Source organism: Saccopteryx leptura, chromosome 3 (assembly GCF_036850995.1).
Source record: "Saccopteryx leptura isolate mSacLep1 chromosome 3, mSacLep1_pri_phased_curated, whole genome shotgun sequence".
NCBI classification, from domain to species: domain Eukaryota; kingdom Metazoa; phylum Chordata; class Mammalia; order Chiroptera; family Emballonuridae; genus Saccopteryx; species Saccopteryx leptura.
This window is the reverse complement of record NC_089505.1, coordinates 63,068,550-63,095,371: the sequence shown is the minus strand read 5'-3', so window position 1 is coordinate 63,095,371 and position 26,822 is coordinate 63,068,550. Positions and strand designations below refer to the sequence as shown.

Genomic DNA, 26,822 nt, shown 5'->3' with positions numbered 1-26,822 from the left:
GCCCCACTGCTGGGTTGCTGGCATGGCCCAGTGTGGGGCGGAACACCTGCCGAGCGCCTGCCCTAACTGGAGTGCGAACTGGGAACTGGAATGCAAGCTGGAGAGCTGCTCACCAAACGTCAGCAAGAAGCCGTAGAGCATGCTGAGCACCCAGGAGTACCAGCCCTTGTGCTCCAGGTACAGAAGGCTATAGACAGCGTAGCAGCCCAGGAGTGGGAAGAGGATCCATGATAAGTACCGAAACGCCATCTGTGGGGCACAGGGTGGGGTAGGGACTCAGCTCCTTGGGCCCCACCTGGCACTCCTGATCCGGTCCTCACCCACCCACACCTGGTCTGGCAAGCCCATCTAAGGGAATTTCCAGGTGGCCCTGGGAACTTTGGATTCAGACAGGAAATGTACATGGCAGGTGGGTGACTCTAGAGGATGTGACACAGGCCATAAAGTATAGGCCCATCAGTCAGCAGGCAGAGGCCCTGTTATCCCCACCCCTGCCCGTCCTCTCATACCCCAGGAGTATGTGCAGTTTGGAAACCCTCCCCATGACCCACTGTGGGGGATACTCACATCATCATATACTTTGGTCGAGGACTCAACATATGTGGACTTGTCTTTGAAGGTTGGGCGGGGAAAGAGTCCTGCCACCTTGTGCTGCCGGTCCAGCTGCGAACAGGGAGGGGGCCGTGGTCAGTTGCTGTGCTGGCTCCTGACCCCCATGCCTGTTCTAGCCTCTGCCCTTCCCCATGGTTCCCAGTTCCCCTGCCCCACATGACCTGAAAAATCCCCTGGTGCAAAAATCCCCTTGGTCCTGGGAGTGCAGCAGGCGCATTGGGAAACACCCGGGGGCCAGCTCCAGGGTCTGGCTGACCAGATAATCCACCTCCCAAACCCTGGCAGCCCCCAAAAGAGCATGGCAGCTCAGCCTTACCCGGACATCCATGACCTTGGTGATCTTCCAGAGGTCAATGAGGACCCCGATGAAGACGCTGACCTGGACCACAAAGTTGGTCTCATTGTCCAAGATATAGAGGAGGACCACGAATGACTGGAAAACTCCAAAGAAGACAGAGCGCACGGACAGGCCCTCCAGAGACTGCCGGCTGTTCCAGAACTGGATATCTGAGCACAGGAGTTGGGGGGAAGCCAGGAAGTCAAGTCCTTCCTGTGGCACCCTCAGGTCCCACCCTCCTCAGATCCAGGGCAGATGCTGGGTCACCCAAGGCGGAGGGGCATACATGACCCTCCCTTTCATAAAGAACCTCTGCTTCTCAGGTGCCACCTGGAGCACTGGGCAGGCAGGACCTCTGCAGACCTCAAATCTGACACCCCCTTCCCCGGAATGTAGTCCCTCGATTAGTTGACAGTGACTGCTGCCACGTCCCAAGTGCTCACCATGAGCCAGGTGCTAAGGGCTGGTCAGAGAAGCCACTTCCCTGAAGCCTCACAGCCTGGCCTAGCAGAATCTGGCCAGAAAGCAGGTCTTTGTGACACGAGACCTGAGCCACATGCTTCAAATCCATCTCCTTCAGCCCACCACCCTGAACCATGAGGGAAGTAGCCCAGATGCACCTAGATAACAAACAAGGGCCCAGGGCTCTGGTCTCCAACAGGAGATCCTTCCAGTGCTGTTCCTGGACCCAACCCGCAGGGCCCAAGTCAGCCCACTCTGAGCCCCGGTCTCTCTGTTGGCCAATTATGGATAACAGGACCATCTGGCCCTGCCTGGGTTGCGAGTTTAATACCTGCAGCCACAGGAGGCCGCCCACGACAATGCCTGTTTTACAGAGGCGAAGCTAGGCCCGCGGCCACACACGGCCAGGGCCAGCGTGCACTCAGTGAGTGCGGGCTGAGAGCCCCGGCCAGCCGGCCAACCTGCTCTGGTTCTGGTTCAGGAGCTCCAGCACAAACACTCAGCAGGCTTCCCCTCCCCCATCAGACCCTGAGACTTAAAGGGGACATTCACAAAAATCTCCAAATCCTGACCAGGGAGAATGGGTCTGGAGCTGGGGTTCTGGTGGGGGTGAGGACATCCCCGTCCTGTCCCAGACCAGGCAAGCAGCAAGCAAGGGTGTAAAGCTGGGCTCATCCAAGGCCTACACCCCTGCTTTACCTTGGGTGAGTGACCACCCCTCTGCGCCTTCATTTTTTATCAGGAAAAGAGCACCCCCGCCAGCCCAGCTCCGTCAGGAGTGTCTGTGAGCGGGCACCACCCAGACACAGTTAGTTAGTGCTCCACACTCCACAGCCTACACTCCCCTGCCAGGGGTCGGCGCCCACTGTTCAGGTCTGATGTTATAATCTTCTAGAATATAACTCAGGGGTCAGGAACCTATGGCTTGTGAGCCAGATGTGGCTCTTTTGATGGCTGCATCTGGCTCGCAGACAAATCTTTAATAAAAATATAATAACGTTAAAAATATAAAACATTCTCATGTATTATAATCCATTTCCTACCGCTCATCACAGCTGGAGCCAATCACAGCTGTCCTCCGGGACAACAAATTTTTATTGGATAATGCATAACATACATGGGTCATTGTATGGCTCTCACGGAATTATATTTTAAAATATGGGGCCCTTCCCCATATGGGGCATTCATAGCTCTCTCAGCAAAATGTTCCTGACCCCGATATAACTCTTAGTTACAGCAATATTGTCTTAATAACCACAGTATTTATGACCACGGCCACTCCCAGCAGCAGAGCAGCAGGCCTTCTGCACCCTGGGGCTCTCTGGGAAGGGACACAGTGGCCAGCAGGGCCTAGGGGACGATGGACGTGGGTGCTGGAGCAAGGTGCCTGGGTCCAAATCCTGGCTCTGCCAACTGGGAGCTGTGTGACTCAGGCACGTTATCGAACTTCCCTCAGCCTTTGCTGCCTCGCCACAAGTGTGGTGGTAACGACAGGCTTCCTCACGGGGCTGTGGCTGAGGACTCAATGAGCTAACTAATGAGAGCCCTCAAACCCCGGCCACCACCACCGTTGGCCTTTGGAACATGGGGACCTCCTGGGGACTGGGCTGTCCAACCTTCCCACTCGGGTGGCCTTCCCCAGCCCGCAGCCTGCTAAGCAGGGTGACAGGAGCCGCCCTGGGGCTTCCCTGCTCCGGGCCGTGGAGTTCCCCGGCCCTGCCCCTCCCCCAGCACCACACCCAACGGACTATGGGAGTTTCTGGGCTGGGAGTTTTGGGGCCATCATGCTTGCCAGGTCACTAGGCCTCTGGAGAGAGGGGCTGAGAGAAGCGAGGGAGGAAGAGGAACTATGGGGAAGGAGGGAAAAGCGGGAGAGGGCAGACCCTAACCCCCTACTGGGCACCCTCCCACCTCCAGTTTCCCAAGGCCCCTTGTAGGCCCCAGGGCCCCACCCCTACCGTTCTTGAAGGCCAGGAACTCAAAGACACTATGGACGATGGACACAATGATGGTGAGCGCCAGTAGGTAGGGGTTGGTCTCTAGGAGGGCAACCTAGAAGTGAGGGCGGGGAAGATGCCTGTGAGCGCAACTGTGCCCTCGCTGCGGGCTGAGCAGCAGCACCCTTATTAGCCGACCCTCTCCTCCTGGATCCCCTGAAGAATCTGCGCACAGACCTGACCCCTGGGGCTGCCCAGAGAGGAAGTGTGCACACTGGCCAGAGATGGACAGGTGGGCATGGAGAGGCGGGCAAGTGAGGCAGAGAGAAAGGGAGACAGCGACGGGGAGAGAGGCACAGCGACAGGGGGATGAAGGGACAGTTGGGGTGAGGAAAGGAAGCCCAACACGGGAAGCAGCTCCAGGCAAGCACAGCTGAATCTGAACAACACAGACACAGGCAGAGAAAGATGGGGTCCTTAGGAGATCTTCAAGGACACAGCGACAAGGAGCAGCGTCAGAAAGTCAGGCTATGACACAGGAGTAGGGAGGAGTCCAGACCCCAAGGGCCTGGTCAAGGAAACAGAGAGCTGTGAAAGGAACCACGGGAGCCTTGGAGGTGGGATCCTCAGCATCAGCCAGGGCTGAAGGTGGGGAAGGCACCTGACAGGTTGTGAAACCTGTCAGGGGAGCACTGCCTGGAGGTCTCAGGCTGACAGTCTGCTCCACTTTCCCTTCCTCTCCTGCAGCCAGGAGGGTGCCTGGAAGCCCCGACCCCCACCTCACCTTCACCGAGTCCTGCTCCTCGTCTGACTGCTCGTACAGCTCGTCCCCCAGGAAGTTCCAAGGTGACTTGGTGCTCTGGGCGGCGTAGAGCTGCCAGCGCCAGAGCGAGAGTGGGCAGAAGGAGACGCGGAGCGGCAGGCTGGCCAGACTCTCGTTGATCGGGTAGTAGTCCTTCTGCAGGTTCCAGTAGTCATTGAAGTAGATGATAGGGTAGTAATCACCGCTCACGGCATCGAACTTCACATCTGTAGGCACGTGGAGCAGAGGCACTGCTAGCCTAGGTTGGAGCCACGGGCCCCCGTGAGAGTAGGGAGACCCCTCAGGACTTCCAGGACAAAGGTAAAAAATTCGGATGGGCCCCTGACAGAGACTGAGGACAGGGGACATTTCTTGGCTGTGCCATGAGGAGATGAAGGGCCAGCTGACCTCAGCAAAGGGGACAGGGGAAGAAGGGCCGAGCAGGCCCAAATGAAGTGGACAACTAGGGCTCAGCTCCAGCCCACAGCTGCCCTAAGGATGACCACATATCAGGGTTTTATCAAAGAAGTCAGACATCTGGGTTTCTAAGTGGTGCTGCCCCAATTTCAACTCGGGAACTGATGCACATTTTTTGGAAACAGCTCATGGGCTGGCGGAATCTTATCTACAGACTGGTTTAGGCACATTGGGTGGTCAGTTCCGGGCTCATTGGGAGTGTGCAAGAAAGGACAGTAGTATCTCGGAGGGGCAGGGCAGGGCAAGGCAGGGAGGGGCATTTGGGTAGATGGGAGACCTAGGAGGCAAGGGAATAGCCTGGTCAGGAGCTCAAGGGGGATGGGGGCCTCACACTGGTCCAGAGGCGGAGGCACGCTGCCCTTCACCCACGGCGTGTGGTCATCCACGATGTTGATGGTGATGTTGGGGTGCCAGTGGGAGATCACCTCTACAGGCCCATAGTCTTCGGCCCTCTGAGGAAAGATGGGGAGGGGGGGCACAGAGGAACTTGCTCACTTCCTCCTGAGGGCTCCCGTGACAATCATGACAGCAGAAGAGCAAACCACCACAGGGACCATTGGCCAAGGACTCAACCCAGCCAGCCCCATGCAGCCTTTACAGACCCCACACAGCCCTGGGCCCCCCAACCTGACAGCAGAAAACCTAGGCCTACAGATCTACATGGGACCATACATACCAGACTGTAAAGGGGCCCCACATACAGCTGCCACTCACAGACCACCTAACTGGGACCACCTTGCAGCACAGGTTAACACCCCAGTTCCCCAGCCCATCCAGGAAAAACTCCTACTGGAGACTCATAATTGGTCCATACTCTGCCTTGCTGGGCTCGGGCTTGGGCTCTGGGCCTGACTGCTTAGGTATGAATCCCACTATGCCATTTCCTGGCTATGACCCTTCGGGCAAGTCTCCCCATCTGAAAGTGGGAATAGTGACGGGACCCACCCTCACCTGGAATTCTCCCAACTCCCTAAGAGGTAGCTCCGCTTTTTAACCCCATTTCCAGAGAGAGAAATGGGGTCAGAGATGAGGAGACTGGGCCGAGCCCCCACGGCAGCTCAGTGGTGGCATCAGAGGAGAGCCCACACGGGCTGCTGCTAGGCTGTCAAAGGCCTGACACTCCCAGGACCCAAGAGCTCTGCTCATTCACCTTGATCATTTCTGGGTCAGCTTCTGTCTCTCCTGTCAACAGGTTCTTGGTTTTCTGAAACCGCCGGCGCTTGTATTTGTTGATCACTGTGGAGGGGAAGCAGGGGGAGGGGTGAACACGAGATCTGCTGGCATCAGGGGGACCCAGACCCCAGTCCTCTGCCCACCAAGAGCTGTTCACTGGTTTCCTGGCTCCCACTCCACCATCCGCCACCTGACAGGGGTGACCTGGCAAGCCTGAGCTGCCCTCCCAAATCTCATCCAGCTCTTCTTTATCTTCATTGGACACAAACATCTAACATCTATCCAATGACTCGAGTCAGAAACATGGAGACTTTCTGGTCCAGAAACTGCTGCATCCGTTCCACCTTGCCATCCTGAGGACGCCCCCTCCAAGACATGCCTCCAATCCAAACTCAACTCCCATCTCAAAGGCCCCACACCGAGCCAGCCAGCGACTCCCTCTTGGATGACTATATTCACCTCTTCACTGGCTTTCTGGTGGCCACCCTAGCCTCCTGTGACCTTCTCTGTGCCAGGAAGCCAGCAATTCTTTTAAACCAGGTATCTGATCTTGTCCTTCTACCCTCCAAACCCGACAGCCACCCCTGCCCGAGCAGGGCGCTTTCAGTACTCACAAGCCTCACTGACCACTCAGCCTTCCCCCGCCCAGCTCTTCACTCTCCTCAAATGTGTCAGTCAACCTGGGGCCTTCGGTCATGCCGCGCCATCCCTGACCCGTTTCCACCATGGATGAAATCTTCCTGGTTAGTTCCTTCTTACCCATCAAGTCCCTGGTTAAATGTCCCTCCTCCACAGAGCTTCCCTGCCCACCTCTCTGAAGGAGGCCATCCAGTCATGCTCCTCACCATCTCCATTTCCTTCACAACATTCCATCATTGCCCCCAACTGACCTGCCCACTGGTTCGTTTGCCGTCTGTCTCCTCAACCTGTCTGTAAACCCAGGAGGGGAGGGGCCCATTCTGGATACGGAGGTATTCTGTGCTCGGCCTGGGCCTCCAGCAAGTGCCCAGTGACGACTGCTGGGACACATAAACGTGAACAGGCAAACTGCAGAGTTCCGGAGATGGCCTAGAACCACCAATGTAAGACTCTGGGGCTGTGAATTCCCAGCCAGCAGACCTTATTTCCTCTTGCTGAGGCCATGCTGGCCACAGGCTCTCCACTGCCCTGTCCTGAGCCATGCCAGGACTGCCTGGAGGACGGGGCCGCTGCTTGTTTATGCCTGATCTTCCTGTCTCCACTCTACTTGAGTACATTTCAGCTTTTTTATGCTGGCACAAAATGCAGTGTGACCCTCCTGTGACTTCCCTAGCCTGCTCCCTAGGGCCAGGGAGAGACTAGGAGATGGGAAAGTGAGCTGGCCAAGCGCAGAGCCCTGGAGTCATATCCTGGCTCTGTCTCACAAGCTGAGGGCCGCTGGTGAGCTACATCACTTCCCTGGGCCTTGGTCTCTCCTTAGGAGAACGGGGATACAAGCCCCATCTCTTCTTGGCAGGACCACTGCGAAGTGGCTCTCTGCTGCACCAGACAGAGCATCCCCGGATGTCACATCCACACAAACCAAATGGCTCAGATCCCTTCCGCCCACTCAGAACCAGGGCCCAAGGCATCTGGATTCTACACATGAGCTCATGTTCAAAAACAGGGCCTGCTGCTCTTACTGTTAACACTAAGATATCATCCCATCACTTCTGTCATTAATGCATTTGAGACTTTGTCCCCAAGTCCAGGGGGAGCAAGAAACACCCAAGGGTTTGCACCCTGAAGAATCAATTCCGGGGGACATGCTCCACTGCTGATCCGTACCTGGGAGAGGCTGTCCAGGAAAGGGAGGAGCTGTGCCCACCGGGCCCCAGAGGGCCTGGAGGAGCAGGCACAGAAGAAAGGCTTTGGCACAGGTGGAGAACATTCTACAACTTGGCAGCACCCAGATGGAATTATAATACAAAATGGACCTGGCGACCTGTGGGGAGGAAAGAGTTCCCTTTTCTCAGAGTTCAAGCTTCTAGAGGTGCAGCAGCCAGGATGGTGGTCACTGGCCACACGAGGCTACCGAGCACTGACAATGTGGCAGATCCAAACGGAGATGTGCTGTGAGTGCAAAACACACCAGATTTTGAAACTTAGTGCAGAGGAAGAAAAAGAATGTAAGATAATCTTTATATGGATAATCTTTTTATGGTAACTCTTTATATGGATTTCATGTTGAAATGACAATATATTGACGTCAATAAAACTATTAGCTAATGTTAATTTTATAGTTTAATTTTTTTTAATGTGAACACTAGAAAACAAAAAAAATTTCTTTTTGAGATTTTATTTATTCATTTTAGAGAGGAGAGAGAGAGAAAAATACAGAGAAAGTAGGGGGGGGGGGGAGGAGCAGGAAGCATCAACTCCCATATGCCTTGACCAGGCAAGCCCAGAGCCTCGAACCTGCAACCTCAGCATTCTAGGTCAACACTTTATCCACTGCGCCACCACAGGCCAGGTGAGGCTAGAAAACTTGAGATAACTCAGTGGCTGGCACTGCATCTCTAGGGAACAGCGCTGCTCCAGAGGACTGAGTGCTGGCCCTGTGGGGAGAAGGGGCTGCTCTGCTCCCACACTCCCATTCTTTGCCCTGGAATTGGATGGCTGGCTCCAAGTTCTTGCTCCAAGGAGTCCCAGCTGTGAGGCAAGCCTGGGTGATCCTGGTGAGCTTTCCAGGTTCACCAGCTGCAGACTCTGTTTTGCAGACTACACCAACATCTGTCTCAGTGACTGTGAGCACCATCTCACCACACAGCAACAAGGGAAAAACCACACACACACACAAAAAATACTAGCACCAATGAGGGAAAATGGGATGCAAGCGAGCAGTCACCCACCTGGGTCACACTAAAGGCAATCTCTAAGGCATCAGGCACATCTACCCTAGGCCTCCGACAAATCCCATTTGTGGGGACATGTCTTTAGGGATGGCCCCTGCAGGCCACACCCCCTCAGCTCACCTATGCCCACACAGTTGCAGAACCTGCTGCACGGAAGGCAGTGGGTGGAACACCAACAGAATATATTGTGAACATGCTCACTTAAAACAATGCTCATGCCCTGGCTGGGGGGTTCAGTGGATAAAGCATCATCCCAGCACACCAGATGTTGAAGGTTCAATCCCCAGTTGGCACATACAAGAAACAATCAATGAGTGCACAACTAAGTGAAACAACGAGTTAATGTTTCTTTTTTTTTTTTTTTTGTATTTTTTTTTCTGAAGCTGGAAACGGGGAGAGACAGACAGATTCCCGCATGCGCCCGACCGGGATCCACCCGGCACGCCCACCAGGGGCAACGCTCTGCCCACCAGGGGGCGATGCTCTGCCCCTCCGGGGCGTCACTCTGCCGCGACCATAGCCACTCTAGCACCTGGGGCAGAGGCCCAGGAGCCATCCCCAGCGCCCGGGCCATCTTTGCTCCAATGGAGCCTTGGCTGCGGGAGGGGAAGAGAGAGACAGAGAGGAAGGAGGGGGGAGTGGAGAAGCAAATGGGCGCTTCTCCTATGTGCCCTGGCCAGGAATCGAACCCGGGTCCCCCCACACGCCAGGCCGACGCTCTACCGCTGAGCCAACCGGCCAGGGCCAAGTTAATGTTTCTTTCTCTCTCCCCCTTCCTTCCTCTCTCTCTCTCTCTCAAAAAATCAATGGAGCCCTGGCTGGATAGCTTGGTTGGTCAGAGCGTCATCCAGAAGTGCAGAGATTGCCAGTTTGATTTCTGGTCAGGACACATACAGGAACAGATCAATGTTCCTATTTTAACTCTATCTCCCTTTCTCTCTCGCTAAAATCAATTAAAAAAATTTTTTTAAATCAATGGAAAACATTTTTTAAATTGAAAAATAATAAAAAAGAGAACTCAGCACACATAGGGCACTGAGTCACCAACTTTTTGTTTAATCCAGTGTAGGTAACAAAAAAAAAAAGGGCATCCTTTGATACATATATATTTTCTTCTTTTCCATGTGAGAGGAGGGGAGATAGGCTCTCACATGTGCCCTGACCAGGATCCAGCCTGCAACCCCATCTGGGGCGTTGCTCGCAACAAAGCTACTTTTAGCATCTGAGGCAGAGGCTCTATAGAACAGGGGTCCCCAAACTTTTTACATAGGGGGCCAGTTCTCTGTCCCTCAGACCGTTGGAGGGCCGGAGTATAAAAAAAACTATGAACAAATCCCTATGCACACTGCACATATCTTATTTTTAAGTAAAAAAATAAAACGGGAACAAATACAATATTTAAAATAAAGAACAAGTAAATTTAAATCAACAAACTGACCAGTATTTCAATGGGAACTATGCTCCTCTCACTGACCACCAATGAAAGAGGTGCCCCTTCCAGAAGTGCGGCGGGGGCCGGATAAATGGCCTCAGGGGGCCGCATGTGGCCCGCGGGCCGTAGTTTGGGGACCCCTGCTATAGAGCCATCCTCAGCGCCTGGGGCCAATGCGCTGGAACCAATCAAGCCATGGCTGATGGAGGGGGGAAAGAGAGAAAGAGAAAGGAAAAGAGAGAGGGAGGGGGAGGGGTGGAGAAGCAGATGGGCGCTTCTCCTGTGTGCCCTAACTGGAAATCAAACCCTGGACATGGACACACTGGGCCAATGCTCTACCACTGAGCAAACTGGCCAGGGCCTACTTTTAGTTTTTTAATCATGTGTTTATTTGGCTTATTTTTAAATTGTTTTTCCACTGATTTGAGGGGGGGGTTTAGGGAGAGAGATCAAGGGAAAGGAAGAGAGAGAGAAGCATCAACTCATTGTTCTACTTAGTTGTTCCATTTAATTGTGCATAATTGGTTGCTTCTTGTATGTGCCCTGACCAGGGATCAAATCTGCAACCTCGGCATGCCAGGATGATGCTCTATCCACTGAGCCACTTGGCAAGGGCCTTGGCTTATTTTTTAATTACATAAATTCTAAAAATATACCATATCAAGACTGTCCAGACCCTGGCTGGTTAGCCCAGTCAGTTAGAGCGTCATCCTGAAACACCAAGGTTTCAGGTTGGATTCCCGGTCAGGACACATACAGGAACATACAACTAAGTAGGACAACAAATGAATGCTTCTTTCTCTCCCTCTCTCCCCCTATCTGTCTCTCTAAAATCAATCAGTCAAAAAAAAAGACAAAATAATAACTTGGTATACCTTCCAGTTTTGCCAACATTCCCATAACACTTCCTTGATAACAATGGCATCTCTGGAGGTGGAGGTGAGTTCTGAGACAAAGTCAGTGAGAAGGGGCGACACACCCCTCAGTGAAGTCCAGTTACATTTAGAACTTAGTCATGGAATAATCTGTCTACCACTGACAATTCTTCTCATATTTAATTATTCTTCCATTTTTCTCCCCTAAAGCCTTTCCTCTATCTCTAGTTCCAGTGTAAGACCTCATCCTAAACTATCTTAAATTCTGGAGAAGAGAAATTAAAATGTGATCAAGATAAGTTAGCCTTACCAGGCGGTGGCACAGTGGATAGAGCGTTGGACTGGGATACAGAGGACCCAGGTTCGAGACCCCGAGGTCGCAGCTTGAGCGTGGGCTCATCTGGTTTGAGCAAAAATTCACCAGCTTGGACCCAAGGTCACTGGCTCCAGCAAGGGGTTACTCGGGCTGCTGAAGGCCCATGGTCAAGGCACATATGAGAAAGCAATCAATGAACAACTAAGGTGTCGCAATGCGCAACGAAAAACTAATGATTGATGCTTCTCATCTCTCCGTTCCTGTCTGTCTGTCCCTGTCTATCCCTCACTCTGACTTTCTCTCTGCCTCTGTAAAAAAAAAATTAAAATTAAAAAAAAAAAAAAAAAAAAAAAGATAAGTTAACCTCCTGACCTGTGGTGGTACAGTGGATAAAGTTTCGACCTGGAATGCTGGGCTTGCCTGGTCAAGGCACATATGAGAGTTGATGCTTCCTCCTCCTCCCCCTTCTCTCTCTCTGTCCTCTCTAAAATGAATAAAGTCTTGCCTGACCAGGCGGTGGCGCAGTGGATAAAGCGTCAGACTGGGATGCTGAGGACCCAGGTTCGAGACCCCGAGGTCACCAGCTTGAGCGCGGGCTCATCTGGTTTGAGCAAAAGCTCACCAGCTTGGACCCAAGGTCGCTGGCTCGAGCAAGGGGTTACTCGGTCTGCTGAGGGCCCGTGGTCAAGGCACGTATGAGAAAGCAATCAATGAACAACTAAGGTGTCGCAATGCGCAACTAAAAACTAATGATTGATGCTTCTCATCTCTCTCTGTTCCTGTCTATCCCTCTCTCTGTAAATAAATAAATAAATAAATAAATAAATAAATAATGCTTTATTAAAATGAATAAAGTCTTAAAACAAAAAAAAGATAAGTTAACCAAATTAAAATTTTAGCACCCTAAAAATGTGGCTCTGGCTGGTGGCTCAGTGGATAGAGCATCGGTCTGGTATATGGACCTCCCGGGTCAGATCCCTGGTCAGGGCACCCAGGAGAAGCGACCATCTGCTCCTCTCCCTCTCCCCTTGTCTCCCTCTTCCCCTCCCACAGCCAGTAGCTCAACTGGTTCCAGTGTGGCCCCAGGTGCTGAGGAGAGCTCAGATGGTCCAAATATCAGCCTCATGCATTAAAAATAGCTTGGTACTTGGTACTCAAGACTGGCCCCAGATGGGGCTGCTGGGTGGATCTTGGTGGGGTGCATATGGGAGTCTGCCTTACTATCTCTCCTCCTCTCACCTAAAAAATAAAATTAAAAAATAAAAATAAAAATGTAAGTGATTTCATCATTGGTTAACAAAAAGCATTCTTTCTTTTCCAAGATAATGGCAATTCTTTTTCTTTTTAATTTTTTAAAACACTGACTTTAGAGAGAAAAGGAGAGAAACATCAATTTGTTGTTCCACTTATTTATGCATCCGCTGGTTGATTTGTATGTGCCCTAACTGGGGATCAAACCTGTAGCCTCGGCATATCGGGCCAATGCTCTAACCCGACTGAGCTACCCAGCCAAGGCCTGATGATGATTCTTTATACATTTCTTTTTTTCCATATGGGTACTGTGGTGTTTTTTTTTTTTTGAGAGCAAGAGAAATAGGGCAGAGGTTGAGAGGCATAGAGAGAGAAAGAGCAGCATCAAGTCATTCCATTTAGCTGTCACTGATTTTCCTTGGATGAGCCCTGAGCAGGGATCAAACCCACAACTTCAGTGCACTAGGATGACACTCTACCAATGAGCAACCTGGCCAGGGCTGGGCACCTTGGCTTTTAAATATTTTATGTAGCCTGACCTGTGGTGGTGCAGTGGATAAAGCGTCGACCTGGAAATGCTGAGGTCACCGGTTCAAAACCCTGGGCTTGCCTGGTCAAGGCACATATGGGAGTTGATGCTTCTAGCTCCTCTCCTCTCTCTCTCCCTCTCTTTCTCCCTTTCTCTCTCCTCTCTAAAATGAATAAATAAAATAAAAATAAATTTAAAAAATAAAAAAAAATAAAAAAATAAATAAATAAATATTTTATGTATTGATTTTTTTTTTTTTTTTAGAGAAAGAGAAGGGAGAAAGAGGAGCGAAAAGAGGGGGAAGTATCAATTCATAGCAGTTACTTCTTGTATGTGGGCACCTTGGCTTTTAAAGTATCAATGGCCTGGCTAACAGCCTTGAGAGAATCAGCCCTGTGGGTCAAGGACACAGCAATGATAATGTGCTTTTGACACTGGAACTAAGCCAAGTCCATGGAACACCATTTCTGCGTAACGTCATTACAAATTCTTCTGACTTGGTTTTCGGTCATTGGTGGGTATGCTTCATATTCTAAGCTAATGACTTTTTCTCCTTCTAAGTTATTTCTTGTGGTCCCTAGGGACCACAGAGTGGAGAAGTCACCAACTGTGAGACTCCATCTACTGAAAGTTTCTCAGCAGTGAATTTTCTCTTTAGATTTCTCTTCAACTTCATTCACATCTTTCTCAAGGGCACCATAGCACTACTGTCCACCAATGGGGGATGATGGCAGTTTTGCCCCCTGACTGATGCAGATATTTGTTTTTCTTCAAATTTTTTAGATTTTATTTATTCCTTTTAGAGAAAGGAGAGAGAGAAGAGAGGAGGAGCAGGAAGCATCGACTCCCATATGTGTCCTAACCAGGCAAGCCCAGGGTTTCGAACTGGTGACCTTAGCATTCCAGGTCAATGTTTTATCCACTGCATCACCACAGGTCAGGCACAAGGGCCTGGTACCTTGACGAAGAGCCAGTAACAGTAACACCTGATGTCTGACATTGGCCAATCCCAGATGTTGTGTTTCTGTATCATTCTAACTCTGCAATGCTTTCACTCCCTGTGGCACAGAAATGGTCTCTGAACAAATTCTTATTGTTTAGGCAATTTTTACAAAATACACCACTTCGGCCTGGTACGGCCACACAATCCCGCCTGAGATCACCCTCCTGCCTGAGGTCACTGGTCTGGAGCCCTGACCACAAAGACCAGGATATTTTTATATCAAAATAAGAAAGACCTAATCACACGAACAGAAGTCTATCTGTTACCATGCCTTACAAAACAGCCGAAGGCATTGTCACCCAAATCCACAGGCGTGAAAACTGAAAGTGAGATGGAGCTCACAAAATTATGGGAGGGGAGCGGGGATTTCTGAGCGAGCCTTTTCCAGAGCCCCTGAAACTCAAGTTCAGGGGGAGATCCTATGACAGCCAATCAGGAGACAATGGATTCCGCGACAAAGACAGAAGAGCAAGAGAAAAAATGCCAACACTCATTAACCTCATGGAGAATGAAGTTGGACATAAAAGAAAAAGTAAACTACACTCACTGTGTGGTTCTGATGCAAGTTACACACTCATCATTTGAATACTGAATGTTCATCTAATCGAAATTATGTTCCTGTGTTGGGATTTCCTCTTCCGGAGTAGGAGGGTCGGGAGATCATGTCTAAAACTGAAAAGTCAAGGGGCCTTGGGGATTAGGAAGCAGAACAGCTAACTGAACTTGAAAGCAGCTGCCTGCTGGAGGTGGAATTTGGGGGAGGAGGGGAAGTGGAGTTCAGGGTATTGATGAGTTTTACTGTCTTGTTGATTATTTGGGTTTTGAACTATATACAGTTGACACTTGAACAACATGGGTGTGAACTGCACAGGTCTATGCAGATTTTTTAAAAGAAATACCTGTACTGTTTTTGATCTGTGGTTGGGAGTCCACGGATGCAGACTGCTAACTGTATACATTGATCTATGTCATTTTATGTAAGGGACTTGAGTATCATCGGATTTTGGTGCCCGCTGGGGGTATGAGAACCAATCTCTTGCCTAACCTGTGGTGGTGCAGCGGATAAAGTGTCAAGCTGGAATGCTGAGACTGCTGGTTTAAAACCCTGGGCTTGCCTGTCAAGGCACATACAAGAACTCATATTACTGTGAGTTGATGCTTCCTGCTCCTTCCCCTTCTCTCTCTCCTCTCTGAAAATCAATAAATAAAGATATCTTTTAAAAAAAAAAGGTAAAAAAAAAAAAGAACCAATCCCTTGCAGATACTAAGCTATAACTAAATCTGGGGAAGTAAAAAATTATACATACAAAATAAAAAATGAAGGACCTCGTGGCGCAACGGTAGCACGTCTGACTCAAAAATAAAAAATGAAAAAAGATTATACATACATTTTCATCTGTACAGAGGGCCAGCACACCTATCCTGTGTTGTTTAAGGATCAACTGTACTTTTTAACAAGAGATAAGAAACAAATTTAAGAAGAGGTGGTGGGCAGAGAAAATTGTTTCAATATAAGGCAGTGTCAGAAGTCACAAATGGCCATCCTTGACTCAGGGCTTCTCAGGGGTCACCTGCAGTCCCAGGGTGTGTCCACCAGGTTGGGATTCCCCCAGTGGGCACCCAGCCCCAGCTAGCAGCCAGCAAGAATGAGAATGAAGGACCTTTTCCAGTTCCAGAGCCCTCAGCACGGAACTGAGCAGGAGTGTGTCTGAGAACTGAGGGCTCACAGCACAGCCACGCAGAACCCATGTAAACAAGTCGCCTGGGAGCTAGGCACTGTCCCATAAGACACCCCAAGGGTGACATATTTGTGCAGTGCACTGTTCACGTGGGTTGACACAGATGCAATCAGAGCTCACAATGGATGAAACACTTTCAAAGGTCCTCCTGTCTCCCTCTGCTCATTAAATCAACTCATCATCCATTCACAAACTATTCTCGAGTGTCAGACCATCATCCATTCACAGCCTATTCTCAAGTGTCAATCAACCCACCAACCATTCACAGACTAGTCTTGGTCATCTACTTCTACCAAATCACGTACTGCACAGCAACTAGCCCATCACCTCCCTTTCAAAGGTCCCCCTGTCCGCCTGCTCTTTCTAAGCTCCCTGCTCTCCCATCTGCCTGAGGGGTGTCTACAGAAGAACAAAGAGTAGCCTAGCAATCCCTGCCCCTGGGCACAGGGTTCCTGCGAGTCCTTGTGGACCCAGGATTCGAGGCCCTGCACTGCACTGGCTTGCAGTGCCCAGGCTGCCAGCCATCAGGACTGTGGGTCTAGGCTGCAGGGACTGACTTACTCCGAGACATGTGGACTGTGGCAAGCCGGCGGTACAGGGCCTTCTGTCGGGGGTCCGGGTGGAAGCCACTCTTGGTGAAGTAGACATGAATGTAGATGGAGCCATTCTGCTGCACGCTCTGCAAGGCGGGTCGACAGGGAGAAGGAAACGCTGAAGCCCCTCACAACACATGCCCCCAGCAGCTTCCCCACCCGTCAGTTCTCCAGCCGGGCAGGCAGTGTAACTGAGTGGTTAACACTAGAGCCCAGGCCGGGTAGCTTAATTAGTTAAGAGTGTTGTCTTGATACACCAAGGTTGTGTTCCATCCCCAGTCAGGACACATACAAGAATCAACCAATCGATGCATAAATAAGTGGAACAACAAATCGATGTTTCTCTCTCCCTCCCTTCCTCCCCCTCTAAAATCTATCAATCAATAAATAAAAAGAGCAAAACACCAGAGTCAAACAGACTTGCATCCAGTGGTGGGATTCAAATAATTTAACAATCAGCCCTGCCAGCTGACTCAGCGGTAGAGCATCGGCCCAGCGTGTGGATGTTCCTGGTTCAATTCCTGGTCAGGGTACACAGGAGAAGCGATCATCTACTTCCCCTTCCCCTTCTTTTTCTCTCTCTTTCTCACTTCTCCTCCTGCAACCATGGCTGAATTGGAGCAAGTTGGCCCCAGGAACTGAGGATGGCTCCACAGCCTCCGCCTCAGGCACTAAAAGAGCTTGGTTGCTGAGCAACGCAGTAGGCGCCCCAGATGGGCAGAGTGGGCTTTCCAAGTCAATCCCAGTCAGGGTGTATCCTAGTCGGGGTGTATCCCGGTCAGGGTGCATGCGGGAGTCTGTCCCTGCCTCCCGGCCTCTCACTAAATGAAAAAAAATAATAATAATAATTTTAACTGGTTCTCTGCCCTAATGACCGTTTTAAGTATAAAAAAACAACAGACTAAAAGGCAGTTTATTATTTCATGCATTTAATACTTAAATAATAATAAAAAAGGTACACAAAACTAAATTATAAAAGATTTAAGATATTAATAAAAAAATATTAAGTAATACCTGACAAAAAATAATAAAACTGTTATTTAAGATATTTCCATACTGCCTCTTATTTATTTATTTATTTATTTATTTATTTATTTATTTTTCCGAAGCTGGAAACGGGGAGAGACAGTCAGACAGACTCCTGCATGCGCCCGACCGGGATCCACCCGGCACGCCCACCAGGGGCGATGCTCTGCCCACCAGGGGGCGATGCTCTGCCCCTCCGGGGCGTCACTCTGCCGCAACCAGAGCCACTCTAGCACCTGGGGCAGAGGCCAAGGAGCCATCCCCAGCGCCCGGGCCATCTTTGCTCCAATGGAGCCTTGGCTGCGGGAGGGGAAGAGAGAGACAGAGAGGAAGGAGGGGAGGGGGGTGGAGAAGCAAATGGGCGCTTCTCCTATGTGCCCTGGCCGGGAATCGAACCCGGGTCCCCTGCACGCCAGGCCGATGCTCTACTGCTGAGCCAACCGGCCAGGGCCTCCATACTACTTCTTGATTGGCGTCCTCACTTGCTATTTTTTTCACCTATGGACAGAATGAACATTACTACGGGCACTTAGAATATGCTATTGCGCAGATGAAAATTTAAAAAGAGTAAGGAATGAAAAAAAAGATAAGGAATGTATATTTGTGATTTCCACATTGGACAACTGCCCAAGCGCCCACCACAGAGAGAAAGAACCCTGATTACAAGTGCCATTTTAACAACCAGTTTGCTAAACTCAACAAAAAATTAAGATACGGTTTTGCCAAACCGGTGCAAACCAGCTGAATCCCACCACTGCTTGCATCAGAATCTTGGCTTTAGGCCCTGGCCGGTTGACTCAGTGGATAGAGCATCCGCCCAGTATGCAGATGTCCTGGGTTCAATTCCTGGTCAGAGGACACATGAGAAGTGATCATCTGCTTCTTTTCCCCTCCCTCTTCCCCTCTCTCCTTCTTCCCTCACAGCCAGTGGCTTGACTGGTTCCAGCATCAGCCTCAGGTACTGAGGATAGCTCAGCTGATTTGAGCATCAGCCCCAGGTGGGGTTTGCCAGGTGGATCCCGCTCAGGGCACGTGCAGGAGCCTATCTCCCCTCCTCCCACTTAAAAAAATAGAAAGAAAGAAAGAAAAAAAAGAATCTTGGCTCTAGCACTTCCCCTTGCTACACCCACCCACAGGGTGCAGGTCATGAGAGCTAAAGGCACAGCAGCGCTGTCGGGATTATCCCAGAGCACCTCGCATGTCACTCAGGCATGGAGTAGGCAATCAATAAATGACCTTAATTCAATTCATTCAACCCAAACAGGGGGACCAAACCCTGCTTCAAATGGTAACTGCCTAATCCACTGGATTCACATACCCGTAACACATGAACTCTGAAGCAGTGGTCATGTTGTGATGCCCATTTCCCAGGAGCGCCCAGTGGGGCTCACACAGAGGGTTTACATCATGTGCAGTGACTGAGTGAATCCGAACCCAGTCTGCGGGTTTCTGTGCGGCTCTGCCTCTCACCATCTGTGTCCCACCTCTCTATCTCCCGAGGCGGGGGGCGGTCTATGCTCACTCCACCACAGACAGACAGGAACACTGAAGAGGGTGGCCACCTGCAAGGGCAGAGGGTGGATGGCAAGGGCACACCCGAGTCTGCTCTGATCTTCATGCAGAGCATGATTCACTTGCCCAAACTGTTTCCTCCTCGCTTCCCTGCCTTGAAGTCCACCTCTGTGTCATCATATTTTTCTATATTTTACGCTGTTTCAATATCTTGGGGGACCCTAGCTGGCTGGGTAGAGACTGATTCTGTAGGGCTAGCCAATCGTTAGAAATAATAAACAATTCACCTGCCTGGAACAGGCCTTTTATATACAAATCAACCAGTTCCAAATCCACACCCCCTTCATCTACCTCACACACCAAGCTGCCCTCAATCACCTGGGACCAGGTACCAGACAAGTAGAGACCAGTCCTCTAGCCCGGAGCCCACTGACATTACCCAAACGAGCCAGTCCTGAGCTGTTTCCCCTGCCCTGCCTTGTCTTTCCGGTAGAAACCGCAATAGAGGCTCTGTCTGGCCCAGCCTGACTGGTGGTGGCACAGTGGATACAGAGTTGACCTGGAATGCGGAGGTCCCAGGTTTGAAACCCTGAGCTTGTTGGCCTGAGTGCGGGATCACCAGCTTGAGTGCAGGATCATTGACATGATTCTAAGGTCGCTCGCTGGCTTGAAGTTCAAGGTCACTGGCTTGAAGTCTAAGGTTGCTGGCTTGAGCAAGGGGTCCCGGGTCTGTTAGAGAAGTGAACTAAAGTGAAGCAACAGCCCTGGTCGGTTGGCTCAGTGGTATTGCGTCGGCCTGGCGTGCAGAAGTCCCGGGTTCGATTCCCGGCCAGGGCACACAGGAGAAGCGCCCATTTGCTTCTCCACCCCTCTCCCTCTCCTTCCTCTCTGTCTCTCTCTTCCCCTCCTGCAGCCGAGGCTCCATCGGAGCAACGATGGCCCGGGCGCTGAGGATGGCTCCTTGGCCTCTGCCTTAGGCGCTAGAGTGGCTCTGGTCACGGCAGAGCATCGCCCCCTGGTGGGCAGAGCGTCGCCCCTGGTGGGCGTGCCGGGTGGATCCTGGTCGGGCGCATGCGGGAGTCTGTCTGACTGTCTCCTCGTTTCCAGCTTCAGAAAAATACCAAATAAATAAATAAATAAATAAAGTGAAGCAACTACAAACTGATGCTTCTCACACTCTCTCTCAAAAAAAAAAATTCAATAAAAAAGTTTAAAAGGCTCTGTCCTAGACCTCCCCCTTGCTCCTTCTACTTCTGCACAAACCTGGTGCTTCCCAATGTGGCCCTGAGTGGCATGGTGGGCCCCCTCCTCTCGGGAAAACTATGAAATAAATTATTGTACTCCCTATGTTTAAGACGCACCATCTTCCAAAAAATTTGGAAGTCTTATACTGGGTTGTAGATTTTTAAATTCGCATTTCCCACTTTTTCACGCTTGTTTTTGCACTCATTGTTGAAGACAGTGATTTGTCATCAGACACAGATGAGGACAAGCTAATGGATGGGAGTGATGAGGAGTTATATGAATTTTATGATGAATAAAACTTGAGTTCCATAACTTTATGTAATACATTTTTTTTTTCAAATTTTGGGCCTCAAAATTAAGGTGCATCTTATACATGGGAGTATCTTATACATGGGGAAATATGGTATTCTTTCAATGGCATTGGCCTCTCCCTGTCATCATTAAGTTACCTCCATAAATTAAAAGCAGGTGTAACCGGCCCTGGCCGGTTGGCTCAGTGGTAGAGCGTCGGCCTGGTGTGCGGGGGACCCGGGTTTGATTCCCGGCCAGGGCACATAGGAGAAGCGCCCATTTGCTTCTCCACCCCCCTCCCCTCCTTCCTCTCTGTCTCTCTCTTCCCCTCCCGCAGCCAAGGCTCCGTTGGAGCAAGGATGGCCCAGGCGCTGGGATGGCTCCTTGGCCTCTGCCCCAGGCACTAGAGTGGCTCTGGTCTCGGCAGAGCATCGCCCCCTGGTGGGCAGAGCGTTGCCCCTGGTGGGCGTACCGGGTGGATCCTGGTCGGGCGCATGCGGGAGTCTGTCTGACTGTCTCTCCCTGTTTCCAGCTTCAGAAAAATACAAAAAAAAAAAAAAAAAAGCAGGTGTAACCGAGACACCCTCCCACCTCAAAACTGGGAAGAGGGTCAGATCCTAGTCCTCGGGGGTGGCTTTTGCTGCTTGGCTTGCTGCCCCTCAGGCTAGCTGGGACCTCAGTGAGGGTGGAGCCAGGTCCTGGGTATGAGTGTCAGTGAGAGCTGCCTCTCAGCAGAGGTTAGCCTATCTGCCTCAGAAAGACGGTGTCCACACCCTATGTCCAGCCACTCTTCTGACAGACCGAGACAGAGACAAAGAAGACATGCCCCCTTGCCCCTCAGGAGGCCAAGACTTGTTAGGGATAAATGAATGAAACTCCTGCCCTCAGAAGACATTAACTTCATTGACTCAGCAAATTCACTAATTATTCCACATTCACTGATTCTGCACCCAGCCCCAAGCTGGATAGAGCTGGGGGATGGTGGTCACTAAGACAGTCCCAGCCTTACCCTCAAAGAGTTCCCAGTTCCATAGTGGGGGGAGACCATCCATGTCCAGGAAGTGACAACCCCCAGCACGGGCAGGGCTTAGGTGCGAGAACTCAGAGAGGATAGCTGCCTGAGCCTGAGAGACAGGAAGGCTTGGAGAGGGCAGGATTTGAACCTGGGGTTGCCAGAGTCCAGAGCCAGATAGCCTGAATTTAAATCTCTCATTAGCCAACTGACCTTGGATAAGTCACTTAACTTCTCTGTACCTCAGTGTCAATACTGGAGGGAATAGTTCCAGTCGGCCTAGCTTGGTGCCCTGCACATAGTATGTCTTTATAATCAACTTAATCAATGTTTGTTTTAGCAAGAAGGAGAGACAGAGACAAGAAGGGAGAGGGATGAGAAACATCAACTTGTAGTTGCGTCACTTTAATTGTTCAATGATTGCTTCTCATGTGTGCCTTGACTGGGGGGCTCCAGCCAACCCAGTGACCCCTTGCTCAAGCCAGTGACCATGGGCTCATGTTTATGATCCCATGCTCAAGCTGGCAATTCCACGCTCAAGCCAGCGACTCCACACTCAAGCTGGATGAGCCCGTGCTTAAGCTGGCAACCTTGGGGTTTTGAACCTGGGACCTCAGTGTCCTGAGTCAACACACTATCCACTGCGCCACCAGTCAGGCAATGTTAATTTATCTTCACACTGAACTGCCTGATAAACTAGTGATGACTGGACACCCCCAAGGATGATTACTAATCTTTTATTGGTTTAAACCACAGAAATACACAACCATAGAGGTAGTTGGCAGGATCATAGGCCAATTCCAACTTCATCCACATGGAGATGTGTGGAGGCCATGGCCCAGAGACCTCAGGGACCTGCCTGTGGCCACATAGCATGTGAACTGAGAGTAGATCCAGGCTTAGACCCTAAACCCCAGATTGCAGGGCTGGCAGTCGGTTAAGGAAAGGCCCTGCAGTGCAAATCGAGTAGCTTTGGGGCCAGAAACCAGGAGCCATCCCCACCTGCGGAATGTCGAGCTCAGCAAAGTGCTCGTAGCAGCCGTCTGAGTTCTCGCCGCTAGTCCAGTCGCCATACACAAGGTCGTGCTGCTCCCAGAACAGTGCTGACGTGGCGTTGAAGTCTGTAAAGTGCTCATGCTCCGAGATGTACACGTGCAGATTCTGTTGGGAGGAGAAGGGTGGAGCTAAGGGCTGCTCCTGAGAACCTCTGAAGGGTAACAGAGAAAGAGCAGGGAAAGAGCTAGGGCAGTGGTCAGCACTCTAATATGAATGACTTTGTGGGGGAAGAAAAGGAGAGGTTAGTGGAAAAAGAGTAGCAGCTAGTGAAATAAATTTTCTCTTTTCTCATACCCCTACCACATCTGTCCTGCTCTGAGTCTGTGACATCTATAAACAAAAGAATGGCTAGGCTGGCCATTGGAATTTGGGGTTAAAAATTATCAGAATCTCTCTGAATGATACCCTTTCTTCTTGGACTCTTATGGCCTTCCTGGACAGAGCTCTGCAGGCTTACGGAGAAAGCATGGTCAAGATCTGCAGGAGTGCCTGACCAGGCAGTGGTGCAGTAGATAAGAGCGTCAGACTGGGATGCAGAGGACCCAGGTTCGAGACCCTGAGGTCACCAGCTTGAGCGTGGGCCCATCTGGTTTGAGCACAGCTCACCAGCTTGCACCCAAGGTCGAGCAAGGGGTTACTGAGTCTGCTGCAGCCCCCACGGTCAAGGCACATATGAGAAAGCAATCAATGAACAACTAAGGTGTCGCAACGAAAAACTAATGATTGATGCTTCTCATCTCTCTCCGTTCCTGTCTGTCTGTTCTTATCTATCCCTCTCTCTGACTCTCTCTCTGGCACTGTAAAAAAAAAAAAAAGATCTGCAGGAGCGTCAGCTGACTTCTGAGAACACGGGGAACCATAACTCCGAGAACTCCCTCCTTTCTCAATTCCTTACAGCCATCTTTGTTCAGAGCTCTGAAGGCCCAGACCGAGAACAGCTGAGAAGTGGTTACCCTGCTGACAAGAATTCTGGGAAATGGGAATCCCAGAGCTGCAGAGAACCACAAAGACAGGAGGAGCCTGAATTACTACAGTCTGAACATTTGCTTCATGCTTCCTCCCCGGCTCAGCCAGCTCCCCACCCTTTGTCAGCCTCTCCTCCTGCCCCCCACATACCTCCTTTTGCACTTTTAAAGCCTGATAATAGTTGAAATAAAACATATTAAGAACCCTGTTAGAATACTTTTTAAACTGAGTGACTCCTTGGATGTCCCTCTTCCCCAGAGATAGAACTCCCATAGAACCAAAAGAATTTACTTTTTCTTTATGGGTGTCACTTGAGTGACAGGTTTTATCGGTTGTGGACCCATTCACAGACCGGACAGTAACCAGCAGGCACTGCCCATGTCTCCCCCACACCCTCTCAGCACTCTCATCTCCCGTGTCTGGCCTCCCAGCCGGCAGTTACCATTAAAGTGTCTTTGGGGAACAGGTTGCGGCTGGCAACGCGCGGGGCTCCTCCGGGGCCCACCTGATCCTGAGGGGCCTGCCCTCGGCGGAACCAGCTGCTGATGGCCCAGATGATGAAGATCCTGAGGAGGGAAGCAGGGCAGGTGGTAAGTCCCCAAGCCTTTTCTTTCTGACATGAATCCACCTAACCACCTTGTGACTTGTACCTGCTGAGGCCTGACCTGGGGCTGGTGACCAAGTACAGGGGGGTCTCCGAGAAGACAGTCACAGGGTTGGTGAGAAGACGAGATGCCCCCAGGCAGAGACACCAGATGCTCCTGTTTGTGACTGTGGGGGGCCTGGCACTTCCCTGATCTCCATGTAAACCCCCCATGCTAAGTCCTCCAGAAGCTCCTGATGACCACAGGATGCAGGAGTTTACCCTCAAAACCTCAGACCTAAGAAATGTAATGTCCCAGTCCCCTGGAATCCCAAAGTAAGACAATCCAAAGAATCTGGAATCCCAGTGTTTTACAAGCAAAGAACCTTAGAAAGCAACATTTTAGAAAACTCAACTGAAAAATGGAGAGGAAGATAATCAGTGATGGGTTAGTCCTGACTTTCAGTAGCAATGGGCTAGGCCCCTGGTCGGCAAACTGCGCCTCATGAGCCACATGCAGCTCTTTGGCCCCTTGAGTGTGGCTCTTCCACAAAATACCACGTGCAGGCGCTACCTTGATAAGGAATGTACCTACCTATATAGTCTAAGTTTAAAAAACTTGGCTCTCAAAAGAAATTTCAATCGTTATACTGTTGATATTTGGCTCTGTTGACTAATGAGTTTGCCAACCACTGGGCTAGGTTATCCAGACCAGCTCTCCTGTTGGAAACAGCCTGGAAAAGCTTGATATAAAATGATACACTTTGCGCCCCGGGTTCAAAAGAAGAAAAAAAAAAATGATACACTAAAGCTCTGGCCAGGTACCTCAGTTGGTTAGTGTTGTCCTGCTATACACCAAGGTTGCGGGTTTGACCCCCCAGTCAGAGCACATATAAGAATCAACCAATGAGCCTGACCAGGCGGTGGCTCAGTGGACAGAGTGTGGGACTGGGAAGCAGAGGACCCAGCTTCGAAACTCTGAGGTCGCTGGCTTGAGTGTGGGCTCACTAGCTTGGGTGTGGGTCACTGGCTTGAGCATGGAATCATAGATATGACCCCATGGTCACTGGCTTGAGCCCAAAGGTTGCTGGTTTGAGCAAGGGGTCACTCGCTCCGCTGTACACCCACGGTCAAGGCACATATAAAAATGCAATCAGCCTGACCAGGCGGTGGCGCAGTGGATAGAGTGTCAGACTGGGATATGGAGGACCCAGGTTCGAGACCCTGAGGTCGCCAGCTTGAGTGCAGGCTCATCTGGTTAGAGCGAAGCTCACCAGCTTGGACCCAAGGTTGCTGGCTCGAGCAAGGTGTCATTCACTCTGCTGTAGCCCCCTGGTCAAGGCACATATGAGAAATCAATCAATGAACAACTAAGGAACCACAACGAAGAATTGATGTTTCTCATCTCCCTCCCTTCCTGTCTCTCTGTCCCTCTCTCTGTCTCTGTCACAAAAAAAAAACAAAAGAAAAGCCTGACCTGTGGTGGCGCAGTGGATAAAGCGTCAACCTGGAAACACTGAGGTTGCTGGTTCAAAACCCTGGCTTGCCTGGTCAAGGCACATATGGGAGTTGATGCTTCCTGCTCCTCCCCCTTCTCTCTCTCTCTCTCTCTCTCTCCCCCCTTCTCTAAAAAGAATAAATAAAACAAATTTAAAAAACAAACAAACAGGCCCTGGCCGGTTGGCTCAGTGGTAGAGCGTCGGCCTGGCGTGCGGGGGACCCGGGTTCGATTCCCGGCCAGGGCACATAAAAGAAGCGCCCATTTGCTTCTCCACCCCCCCTCCTTCCTCTCTGTCTCTCTCTTCCCCTCCTGCAGCCAAGGCTCCATTGGAGCAAAGATGGCCCGGGCGCTGGGGATGGCTCCTTGGCCTCTGCCCCAGGCACTAGAGTGGCTCTGGTTGTGGCAGAGCGACACCCCGGAGGGGCAGAGCATCGCCCCTGGTGGGCGTGCCGGGTGGATCCCGGTCGGGCGCATGCGGGAGTCTGTCTGACTGTCTCTCCCCGTTTCCAGCTTCAGAAAAATACAAAAAAAAACAAAAATAAACAAAAATAAACAAACAAAAAAAACCCGCAATCAATGAGCACATAAGGTGCTGCAACAAAGAACTGATGCTTCTCATCTCTCCCTTCCTGTCTGTCTGTCCCTATCTATCCCTCTGACTCTCTCTCTCTGTCAAAACTAAAATAAAAATCAATCAATCAATGCACGCATAAATGGAACAAATCGATGTTTCTCTCTCAAATCAATAAAAAAAATTTAAATCAATACACTAAGACTATCAATATAAATTGCATATATATAATTATACCTTGATATAACAAGAATATATACTACTGATACTATGTTCTCTTTCATATATTTTTAATCAAGTTTATATACATGTAAAAATCCAGAATGAATCTTGGCATGTATTCAGTTAGAAGTGTTAGTTATTATTATTATTATTATTATTTTCATTATAGGAAAAAAAGCATTCAAAAAATTTGGAATGGAAAAACACTATGAGGGAATTCTGGTGCAGGGAAGGTGCCTCCCTGCTGAACCCTACCCCCCACCCAAGGGCAGGATCAGGCATGGGGACTTGTCAGTGCCTGGAGAAGCCATGGAGCCCTGCAGTCTAGGTCCTCAGGAGCCATGCCCCCGCTGAGCCATCTGCTGCCTCCTCAAGAAATCCTTGATGCACACGGCTGGGGAGGGTGTAGCACTGACAATCTCTGGG

General features: G+C 50.6%; 1 protein-coding gene across 1 annotated transcript in view; it reads right to left on the bottom strand.

The window, feature by feature from the left end:
• CLPTM1 (CLPTM1 regulator of GABA type A receptor forward trafficking) overlaps positions 1 to 26,822 on the bottom strand; it is a 48,083-nt gene that overhangs the window by 1,387 nt on the left and 19,874 nt on the right. Inside the window, exons 3-12 of the mRNA XM_066373670.1 lie at positions 23,962 to 24,085; positions 22,500 to 22,658; positions 16,380 to 16,497; positions 5,778 to 5,863; positions 4,959 to 5,079; positions 4,133 to 4,377; positions 3,370 to 3,463; positions 929 to 1,119; positions 568 to 663; positions 114 to 249 (exon numbers count right to left, since the gene is read on the bottom strand). Coding sequence (XP_066229767.1) covers positions 114 to 249; positions 568 to 663; positions 929 to 1,119; positions 3,370 to 3,463; positions 4,133 to 4,377; positions 4,959 to 5,079; positions 5,778 to 5,863; positions 16,380 to 16,497; positions 22,500 to 22,658; positions 23,962 to 24,085 — 1,370 coding nt within the window. The remainder of the gene's footprint in view (positions 1 to 113; positions 250 to 567; positions 664 to 928; positions 1,120 to 3,369; positions 3,464 to 4,132; positions 4,378 to 4,958; positions 5,080 to 5,777; positions 5,864 to 16,379; positions 16,498 to 22,499; positions 22,659 to 23,961; positions 24,086 to 26,822) is intronic.